Below are 11,479 nucleotides of genomic sequence, written 5' to 3' on the forward strand. Positions count from 1 at the left end.
GAGCGCGCGCCGCGATGGCCCCGGCGGAGCAGGGCTGAGCCCGCCGCCCGCAGCCCCCGGCCCTCTCCGGCTCAGCCATGGCGAAACAGTACGATGTGCTGTTCCGGCTGCTCCTGATCGGGGACTCTGGGGTGGGCAAGACCTGCCTGCTGTGCCGCTTCACCGACAATGAGTTCCACTCCTCGCACATCTCCACCATTGGTAAGGGGCGATGGCCGGGGGGCGCCCCACCCTCCCCGCCGCCTCCACCTGTCCGGGCGGCGGTGCCCCTTCTCCATCCCGGGAGCAAGGGTCCGCCCCTCCGGCTAGAGGCGGGGGCTCCGGAGGCAAGGGCGTGGGATGAACCCCAGGCTGCTGGATCGCAGGCTGGGTATTTAAGCCTGGGTTCCTGGAGATAACAGGCCGCCTACTGCTGTCGGTGACTAGGGTAGGCGCTCGGGCCTCAGGCTGGGGCGCTTCCCCGCAGAAGCCGGGAAAACGGGGTGGCCTAGGCCTGGGTACTCCAGGCTGGGGCAGTGGAAAATCATAGCCACCGATATGACACCCCACACCCCCAGGTGCAGAGGGGGAGGGGAAGGAAAGCTTGTGCTCAGGGTGAGGGGGTTCAGAGTAGGGGGAGCCGAGCCACTGGGTACCCCTCAGTTCAGGGGTGACCCAGTGTGGAGCCAAAGCGGGGAAGAGAGGAGGAAGGGAGGGGCCAAAGGGATTGAATTGACAGGACGCAGCTGTGAAGGTAAGCCACAAGGTGGGACACACCTGGAGGAGGGCGTAGGTAAGGTGCGAGCCAGTGTGCGCGGGATGGGGCATGGCTAGCCAGCTCCAGAAAAACGTCAGTGGGGGCGTTTGTTTTGAAGGAGGCTGAGGGGGATGAGGGCCAGGAGGGTTACTTGCGAGGCAAGGGACTCAGAATACATCTCTGCTCCGGCAGTGCCCGAGCCGGTGCTTAGAGAGGACAAGGCCTGTGGCATATGCTGCACAGGATTGTTATGGAATCACTCATTCTGGGAGGGAGTGGGTGGCCGCCCCTCTGAGCCGTCTTTCGCCCTGAGTGGCCGCCTCCTCTGAGAGGCCTGAGTTGAGGGCGTTTCACCCACGTCCAGCAGGTTCTCTGATGACGCCCTGGAGTGGCCTCAGCACTGACCAGGTCCTTCTCCCGTCAGGAAGGGCCCACACTCGGCTTCCACTTGAGACTTCCACCCTCCCTCCCCACACCCGCTCCTTGCCAAGAGAGGAGAGGAGGCAGGTAAAGCCAGGAGGAACAGAGCCCTGGGGTTCAGAGGCAGCCTTTGTTGTCAGACAGACCTGGGAACCTCACTTGGGGGCAGGGCGACCTTGAATACCATGTAAGCTTCTCATCTGTAGAATGGGGAGGATAACACATTCCTGCCTCTCCAGGTGTTGTAAAGATTAGATGAGGTGATGTTTGTAAAAGCACTTAGAACAGTCAGACATGGGACCTGGAAAAGGCTGGTCATTACTACTGTTGTCGTCATCATGGAGCTCCTAGGATCTCATTCTCTCTTTGCTTCACTATCTTCAAGGGGCTCAGGGTCAGGTGCATTCACCTTCCTCAGGGGAGCTGTTAGCCTAGCTCCTTGGATGTCCAGGAGCTTGGGCTGGGCTGCTGTTTGAATGAGAGACATCTTAGGAATGGGGAGGGTCTGGAGGCCAAGGGAGGGCTACAGGACTTTGGGGAAGGCTCTGGGAAGAGGAGATGTTGGGGAAATGCCCAGGAGCAGCTGAGGAACCAGATGGGATGTGAGGACAGGTTGCAGCAGGTGAGGACTCTCTCTGTACTCAAGCTGGGCCTGCCTTTCCCTAGGATGCAGAGGACTGTATAGGAGTTTGGATTCTACGGAAGAGAAAGAAACCTGCCTTTCTTCACACCAGCCTTTTAAAATCTGCCCCACTGGGCTTCTTGAATGCTTCCTTGTTTAAAGCTTACTGTTGCGTTTGTGATTTTGCGTTGTCTTGGTCATGTTTTTCAGCCGTAACTAAGAACCTAGGGAAAAAGTTGGATGGTCAAGAAAAGCTTTCCCTTTTGTGATACAGAAAGGTCCTCAGGGAGGTGGAAGGGGTAACCAAGAGACAAATCAAGGAGCCACAAGGATGGGTACTACCAAGTCCTATTCATTAGTTTATCCATCCCCCCCCCCCGACCCCCCACAAAAAAACTGTGTCCTGTAACTAGGCTCAGCACTGCAACCTGAAGATTCTCAGATGAATAAAACCTGGAGTCACCTCTCCCAAGCTGCTCCTTGTCTAAGACACATTCTCTTACCGTCATGGACATTGATCTCGGCACCTTTCCCAGGGCTGCTTCTGTGAATAGGGAAAATGGGGCAATTCTCCAGTTACTGCCAAGACGGAGTTCAGTTCAGATTCTTGGACCATGTTGATTTGTGATTCACTGTTGAAGTCACTTACTGTAAGAGCATGTGACATTCCAGAGAAGAACCTGCAGGGGGTGATGAGAAGACCTCCCACCACTCCTCTTTCGCAGATGGGTAGGTGGCCCTGAGCTGGCATTTCTTTCCCATGCAGCTCTGCTGACCTGGAAGGGGGCCCACGCAGAGGAGGGCAGTCAGTGCCATGATGTTCCCTACTATTTCTTCACCTGTTAAACCAATTCATTAAGCATCACCACGAAGTACCAGGTGTGTTAGAGACAGATTGCAATCCACCTTTGCCTGCCCACAGAAGGCTGTGATCCAATTGAGGAAGCAACATAGGCCAAAAAAGAGCCTTGGTCACAGGGAGAGAATCTATCTGAGAGCACGTGGTGAAGCATTCTTCAAATGTAGGGGAGGGATGACGATCCTTATCGTTACTAGTAATGAAGGTATCACCTTCGGTCCCAGCAGCTAAATAACCCTGGAAGACTTGCCTGAGGCAGCCCGTGGATGGTGAGGGGCCCGTGCACAAGCGCTGATGCTCCCCGAAGCACGCGATGGAAGAGGTCACAGAAGGAGAGGCGGCCGGGTGGATGGGAAGCGGCAGGAAGGCTCAGGGAGGAGGGGAGGCTGGAGCAAGGCCTTGCAGTGTGGGCTGCTTCTCAGTTCCTCCTGCAAGGGAAGGAGCAGATGGAGTGGCAGGAGCGGAGATGACAGAGGTGGGAATTCAGTGGGTGTTCGCGGAACTCTGGGCAGTCTGGCTGGAGCTGAAGAGAGGGAAGGAGTGAGAACATTCCTCTGTTTATCTCTCTGTCTCCCAAACTGTAGTTCAGGTGCCTTGAGGGTCAGACCAAACCTCATTCCTCGTTGTTTGCATGTCCTAGTACAGGGCCAGGCACGCTCTCCATAAACGTCCCACTGGTGAAGGAAGGAGGGTAGAGGGCACCGTGGGCCTGGCTGAGGTGCTGGCTGAGCCCCTTTGCGATAGTGTCAAGGGTTTCTGAGCAGGGGGATGACAGGGAGAAGGGAGAAAATGGCATTTAGGATGTTGGTTGGGAGACCAGTCAGGGGAGACCAGCGGTAGTGTCTGGGCACGTCAGACCCTCTCAGCTTGTCCCTTCTCTCTCTTCCCCTCCTCCTCATCCTGTGGCACCAACACCTGTTCTGGAGCCCCTCACAGTCACCTGTTCTTGTGTCCCTCCAGAAGTGGGGAGTAGTTCAAATACATCAACCTGGCCCCTTCCGAGAGGCCTCGTGTGGCTGGCGCTGCCTGCCCAGCAGGGAGACAATGTCCCGTCCCAATGGACATCTCCGTGCAGGGACCTTTGACCTCCTTTCTGCACGGCAGCCAAGTGTCAGCTAGGCATGGAAGCTGTCGGGATGGCCCATGAGTTGGCATTCTCCCTCCAGTCCTTGATCTTCCCTGAGTAGACCTGCCACGTGGTCTTGAGACTGTTTTTTCTTAAAGGCCACCTTCTGGGCTCATAGGAGGCTTTGGCCTATGATTTTCCGGTTTGACTGGTTGAATGGCTGTGGCTTCAGGCCTGGTTCCTCAGCTGGGTTTGCTGATGCCATATCATCTTTCTCAGGAAGTTCTGTTCTCTCCCTGCCTGGGGCAAGGGCTTGTGGCTAACTGAAGAAGGGAAAGTGGGCAGGGGAAGGACCAGTGGAGAGAGATCTGAGCCTGCTATCGAGTGGCCTAACAAACACGGGGACCGATGCTTGGGCACCACAGTCCCGAGGTCTCTGGGCCCCCAGACCATAAGGCCCTGTGTATACATGCTCTGTGAACTGTGGGAAGGTCAGGAGGGTCTCTGTGCACCCCAGCTCTCCCAGACCCTGAAGAAGGGGAGGTGAGAAGCTGAGTTGAACAAAAAGCACATGCCTGAGATTTGCCATGGCCTTACAGACAGTTAACGTCTCTGTCATTAATTTCCACATCTGTAAATTGAAGATGGTAACAGAATCTGCCATAGTGCTCGTTGTGAAGATTACAGGGGCTAACAGATATAAAGCACTTGGCAGAGCTCTCAGAAAAAATGGCAGCTGCCCTCATTGTGTTATTATGATTATTCCTAGTTCACAAGAACGTTGGAGATGAACGATACGTGCTCTGAGGCCCTCCTGTCCATCACTCATGCGTTCGGTCATTCAGGCACTATCTGTGGAGCACCCGCCACTCCAAGCCAGGAGCCAGGCGAGGAGCTGGGGAGACATCAGTGAGCAACACAGGAACTGGGGAGCACATGAGTAGGCTCTGGGTTTTACTGCAGTTTTGGTGCCGGTTTCCCCCTTGCCTTGGCAGAGCCAGGGGCTGAGAAGGAAGAGTGAGTTTGTGAGGACATGCAGAAGTGGAGGAGTGGAGCGAGAGGTGACCTGAGGGGACAGGGCGGCTCTGCCTTAAGGTTCCGACCTCAGCCACGTGCTGCTCGGCTCCCTGGCCCTGCTGCACACACCCCCTCCCCCAAGGACGTGATCCCGGAGCACGGCTCGAAAACTCTCCTTTCGGCTGCTCTATGCTCCTATACCACCTGCACAGCTCTGCAGATTCACCCATGGCTTCGAGCACCCCAGTGCTGCCTTCTTCCTCCCCCTCTCCTCCTGCCTGCTTCCCAGAGAGCTGGGTGATGAGCTTCATAACGTCCAAATCAATACTTGGCCATTACCCTTCCACCCTGATTGCCAGCTCTTCTCAGAGTGCCTTCTGCTGTAATCTAATATTTGTGCCTGTTTCCCTGTAAAATTGCCAGTTTTCTGCACAGGCCCCTGACCTCTCCTTGGCTGTTGTGCCCTGGGCAATGTGCTTTGTCAAGCGGATCACAGAGCTTCCTGGACACTTAATTCCTCCCACTGAGGAGGAAAGAATGAATCATCAGCCCTATTTTATTACTAGGAAAACTGAGGCCCGAGAGAAGTGATGACTCATGCCTTACACGCTGGTGACCCCGACGCGAACCATCGCCTCTCCTCCACTTGCCCCAAACTGACTGGGCGTGCTCTTGCTCATCCCAGAAGGCACTCCAAAGGCACCAAGCAGACCCTCCCTCCTGTGAGCCACAGGGGAGGCAACAGTGCCTCCCTCGCCTGCTCTGAGTGCTCCGGGCTGGAGGGCCAGTTGTGCCTCCGCTGTTGGCTGAGTCTGGGGGACTGTCAGGGGCCGTGATTGAGGAGTCTTGCTGGGGGCACCTCTGAAGTTGAGATCTGAGTATTGCTCTCATGCTACTATTCTGAGAACATATTTATGGAGAACTCCGTGACTGGAGCCCCCTGTTCCACAGAGAGGGCCAACAGTTGTCTATAAAATATGGGTCATTCCCTGATCCCTCTTCTCTGATTAAAATTTTCTCTCTACTTTTCTCCTAGAACGTAGTGACTTCATTCATTCACTCATTTATTCCCTCACACACCTACATATCCTTTTTTTTTTTATTTCATTTATTCAATTTTGTTGAATAATATATACTGAGTGGACATCCCTGGTGGCTCAGATGGTAAAGAATCTGCCTGCAACGCAGGAGACCCAGGTCGGGAAGATCTGGAGGAGGGAATGCCAACTCACTCCAGTATTCTTGCCTGAAGAATTCCACGGACAGAGGAGCCTGGAGGGCTACAGTCTGTGGGGTCACAGAGTTGGATACAACTGAGCAACTAGCACACACACACATGTATACTGAGTATCTGCCTTCTGCCAGGCCATGAGAATATAGAGTGAAGAAGATGCTGTGCTGCCCCTCTGGGAGCTCACAGTGCTGTTGAGGAGTCAGACATCCAGACAGACAACCAGAATATCATGCAAAAGCAATATCAGAATGCTTTGGAATCACAGAGGAGTGATACATTCCCCCAGTGTTGCTTGGTGGTGGCTTCACAGAAAAAGTGACATTTGAGTGAGGCCTCTGATCTGAGCAGGGTTTCCAAAAGGATGAGGGGTGGAGGAAGGGTGTGTGGAAAACACCTCACGACTTGGGGCTGCTACTCTTCTGTCCGGACGGCCCAGCTGGCAGTGGCTGGTCATGGTTTTGTCAACTAGACCCTTGCTGGGAGTTTGCTTTGTGGGCTTTGTGTGTGGGCAGACATGTCTAGAGGCCCTGTCCCCTCTGAGATGTTTGCTCCTGAGGCCCCAGGCCCTTGTTTCTTCCCCCCTTTGCCTTCTGCTTCTAAGCCACATTGACAGGCCCAACCAGGAAGAGGCTTGGCAGAGGGTGGAGGAGGGGGTGGTCAGAAGCCTGGCAGACCTTGGCTGCCTCAGCAGTACCCACCGACCACTCAGCAGTCAGCTGCCAGAGCCAAGCCCGGGTCATGTGAGAGTGGGGCAGGATGGGGTTGGCTGGAGCGCGTGGCCCATGGCGCGGAGGCCCAGTGGGGGCCTGTGCATGCAACAGTGGGGAGGGCAAGGGGACCGATGTTTCCTGAACACCCACTCTGCACAGGAATGGGGCACTTTACACACATGAGCCTTTCGGGTAGAAATCTCATCATAAAGTGGGCGTGAGGAGTCTCCAAGTGGGCCTTGCCAGCATTTGAGGGGTTTCTCAGTGCGTCCTTCAGTTAGAGCCTCCAGATGAGTTCCTGTGTACATGAAGGTGTGTGCACGCATCACGTGTGCGTGATGAGGGTGGGTCCCCAGGAGCCCCCTTGCTGAGCTTTCCCTCTTTATCACAGAACAGAATGATGTGGCCCCTGTGTTTTCCCTCTTCTGAGGAACTGTGAGTTTCACTGAAATGTGTTCCAGCCTGAGGGATATTTGCCGCCTTCCCTGCCTCGGCCCCGACCCTTCAGACCCTCTCCCGGTACGTGCCTTCCCGTCATTCCGTCCTCAGCTCAGGTGTCACCTCCTCTAAAAGGTCTTCTCTGACCAGCCAGTCTAAAGCAGGCCGTACCTGGGTGTCCTCATGTTCCACTCCATGATTCTGCTTTTGCCTCAACACTTCTCACTGTCTGGAATGACCGGTTTCCCTATTTATTATCTGTCTTCCCCACTGTAATAGAAGTCTACTAAAGACAAGGATGTTTCTGTGTTATTCAAGTCTGCGCCCCCTGGCTTACTAGTTCCTGGCACATGAACTAACAACAGTTTGTTATGAATGAATGAATGAATGCACACATTTCCGAGAGGACTTCCCTAGAGGGAATCTGCAAGTGATATTGGTTTTGGGGGGACTCACAGACAATAAGAAACTCACTCTGTACTCATGTGTTTGGGACTGTGAGAAGATGGGGAGAGTTCTGTAAGTGGTGAACAGTTTCCAGTAAGTTCTCTGCTCAGATATGTGCCACAGGAGAAGCTCAGACATAGCAGGGAGCAAGAAGGCAGCTCCTGTGATCCCTGTGTGAGTGGGGTCCTCTCTGGTGAATGCACACATGAGAGCTCAGTGTCTTAGACCAAGGTCAGTATTGTCTGTTGCTCAGGGTCACTGCTGGTGTCGGACGATGCCCAGCAGCTTAGGCTGCTGAAGTGACCCTCCAGGACTCTGGAGTAGGAGCTCCCAGGGCTCAGGCACTGGGGCATGCATTCCTCCCAGCATCACGGGAGTTCATGTTTGACTGGGAAACCCTCCTCTGTGGTAACAGCCCTTGGGTTCCTGCGTCGCCAGAGAATCTCAAGATCTGTTGTGAAAATAGTAGCCTCCAGAGTTGCCCCTATCATCACATGCACTGCATCTGATTGTGTCTTAGAAAAGAGAATGTTGTTCTGACATCACCAGTCTGCCTTGTGGGTGGACAGCTGAACCAGGGCCTTTGATCTCAGGTTGAATCACGGCCTTGGGAGTTAGAAGATCAGGACTCTGCCAGAAGCCCTGCTTCCCACTCCTCCCAGAATGTGATGGTTCAAATGCTGCCTGATGCCCTTTCTCAGAGAGCCTGGGGACACCTTTTCCCTAGCATGAGGGACAGTCATCCCAGATCTGGATAAGGGGAAGTCAGTGGCGTGCAGCCCCACGGACAGGGAGGCTGAAGTCCCCAGACAGAAGGTAGGGAGGAAGAAGGATGCAGCAAGTGGCAGGTTTGGGGCAGAGAAGCTCTCCCCTGCCCTGCACCTGGCTGGTGTGAGGCCCGTTGTGTGGCCCGAGCCTCTGTCTGGAATCTTCTTTGAGCTTTGTCTCTTAGCTGTCCCTCGTCTTCCCCCTCTCCTTGTTCTTCCCCTCAGTTGTCCCTCAGCTGGCGGGGACATGGCGTTATACTTTGCTCTCTTGCTGAGGGAAGGGCATCACTCTGGTGCCTCGTTTGGGTGGCAAAGTCAGAAAGCCACAGTCCCACAGTGTCTGCCCTTTCCTCCAGACGGCGTTGGGGTTTCTCAGGGTGACCTCCTGCCCCGTCCCCCAGGAGCACCATGCACCCAGTACATGCTGGTTTCCTGCAGGGAACGGGGCTGGGGGGCCTTCCTAGGACTTGAGCTTCGTAACTGGAGCCACCACGGCTCCAGGGATTGGGTGTCTGCCTTGGGTTTCAGGTGTATTAAGTGGTTCCTGTGGTGGCGTCGCATTGCTGAGGAGAAGGCTCAGGTCCCCAGGCTGCCGGGCCTCTGGGCTGTGGTTGATCACAATGATAGCATTTGGCACAGAAAAACCCTGTTTCCACCTGATGCCCGTGGCACCGGGTGGGCAGGCAACCTGGCACCTGACGTTAACCCATGAGGTGCTGGCCCGCCAACAGGCACAGCTAACTTCCCTGTCCTCTATCTCCTGGAGTTTGCTCAAACTCAGGTCCATTGAGTTGGTGATGCCATTCAACCATCTCATCCTCTGTCGTCCCCTTCTCCTCCTGCCTTCAATCTTTCCAGTGAGTAGGCTCTTTGCATCAGGTGTCCAAAGTATTGGAGTTTCAGCTTCAGCATCAGTCCTTCCAGTGAATATTCAGGGTTGGTTTTCTTTAGGATTGACTGGTTTGATCTCCTTGCTGTCCAAGGGATTCTCAAGAGTCTTATCCAGCACCACAGTTCAAAAGCATCAATTCTTCAGTGCTCAGCCTTCTTTACGGTCCAACTCTCTCATCCATACATGACTACTGGAAAAACCATAGCTTTGACTATATGGACCTTTGTTGGCAAAGTGATATCTCTGCTACAGACAAGCAAACTGAGGCTCCGAGAAGTTGAAGGTTCCTCAAAGTCACACAGCAAATGCCAGAATCAGGATTCAGACCCAGGTCTTTCTGACTCCAGTGCCAAGGATAGCTTTTCCACTAAATTAGAACCCTCAGATTTTCCTCTATCTAAAAATCACCCATGGGACTTCCCTGGTGGCCCATGTTTAAGAATCTGCCTTCCAATGCAGGGGACATGGGTTTGATCCCTGGTCAGGGAACTAAGATCCCACATGCCACAGAACTAAGTTGGCGTGCCTCAACTAGAGAGAAGCCTGCACGCCCCGATGAAGATCCCACATGCTGTAACTAAGCCCCGACACAGCCAATAAATACATAATTTACAAAGTAAAATCACTCATAGTCCTCTTATAAACACAAGCTTCAGCCCCTTGCTTTCAAATTCTGATTCATCAGGTCTAGGAAAGCCAAAGTATTGGGTTGGCCACAAAGTTCACTCAGATTTTTCCGTAACATCTTATGCTACCCACCAGTGTCATTTTGTTTTAAAAAAAAACACTTCAGGTGATTCTAAAGCTGAGCTGCAGAGTAGCTGATCTTGAGAATCAGAGAATTCCTATGCTGCCTCCCTTGTGGCAAAGGAAATGCTTCACATGCAAAGCTTATTTCAGATGGAATCCTCAGTCTTCATTCAGTGTGTACTAGAATCACCTGGAGGGCTTGTTAAACCACAGATTCCTACCCACCCCCACCCAGAGTTTTGGATGCTAGAGATCTGAGGAGCTGGCATTTCTAACAAGCCCTGGCTGAGGCTGAGGGTTTGGGGACCACATTTTGAGAACTGCTGTCCTGAGAAGCCTGCTGTCAAAAGTGTGATCCGTGGGCCAGTAATATCTTCCTCACTCCGAGGCTTATGAAGCATCTCTTGGGCGCATCTCACTCCCTGACTGAATCAGAATCTGCATTTCAACACGGTCCCCACATGATTTGCATGAACTTTAAAGCTTGAGAAGCGCTGCCTTAGAGGAGCCAGAGTGAGAACACTCCGGGGGTGGAGGCAGATAAAGAATCTGTCTTCTCCCAGGAGAGGCTGAAGATGCGACACAGGTGAAACTTGGGAGGTTCACCCAGAGGGGGCTGAGGACAGCTGAGAGGTGAGACTCAAAAGGATAGAGGACTGTCCCCCCAGGGAAGGTGGAGACGACAGGACAGCCTGAGGAAATGACGTGGGCTTCAGAAGAAAGCTGCATCGGGCATTGGTCACTTTGCCCATAAGACAGTGGACAAGGTGTTCTCTTGGATACTTTTAGCGATAGGGGAGGGGAGGGTGGGTGGACCGGGGCTGAGCCCTTCAGCATGAAGGACAGTGGCTGTGAGGAATGTGGTGGGTGAACCACCTCGAATAAACAGCTTCTGAGCAGCAGCGAGGTGGCAAGGCATGATTTCCTGGGTGACTGAACAAGGCTAGCATTTTGACTCTGCCCTGCAGTGCTCAGCGGTGGAAAAAGCCAGCAGCCACACGGGGCAAGGAATGGGCCACGGACGGGCACAGGGGCCAGGGCTGACTGCAGGTGGACAAGGTGGAAGGCGCAGGGAGTGGGGAAGAGAGCAGAGGAGCAGCTTCCAGTGCAAGATCTCTGGGCTGTTACTTTTTCCATTTAAAAAGGAGGTGTGTGGGTGGGAGAGGAAACCCCTCAGAAGGCTTAGACTGTTTCTTCCCTCCTGCAGGGGAAGAGCTGATTTTTTTTTTCTTCACTTCTCAGAGGTGTTACAGGTTTGATGGGTGGTCAGGAGGGCCTCGGTTGCAAGATGGTGGGGTGTGGGGGGTGCTGTGAGCCTCCAGAATTCCACAGACTTGCTCCCTGGCCACACGGCCGAGAAGCGAGAGAAGAGAGGAGGCGGCCAAGCCCAGGGCAGCTCCCTGTCTTGTCAGCCCTGCTTCTCTTCAGACCTGCCTTCAGTCTCAGGGGGAAGCTTCCCGGCTCTGGGGGCTCCTCCCCTCGCTGAGTGCTTTTCCGTTTTTTCCAGAGAGAAACAGAAAA

The 11,479-nt window shown here is 53.9% G+C and overlaps 1 protein-coding gene across 1 annotated transcript in view; it reads left to right on the top strand.

Moving 5' to 3' along the window:
* The window catches only part of RAB15 (RAB15, member RAS oncogene family), a 20,968-nt gene continuing 9,489 nt past the window's right edge, over nt 1-11,479 (top strand). The window contains exon 1 of the mRNA XM_010846761.1: nt 1-201. Coding sequence (XP_010845063.1) covers nt 78-201 — 124 coding nt within the window. The 5' untranslated portion in view covers nt 1-77. The remainder of the gene's footprint in view (nt 202-11,479) is intronic.

This window comes from Bison bison, unplaced genomic scaffold, assembly GCF_000754665.1.
Source record: "Bison bison bison isolate TAMUID 2011002044 unplaced genomic scaffold, Bison_UMD1.0 scf7180017864239, whole genome shotgun sequence".
Taxonomy (NCBI): domain Eukaryota; kingdom Metazoa; phylum Chordata; class Mammalia; order Artiodactyla; family Bovidae; genus Bison; species Bison bison.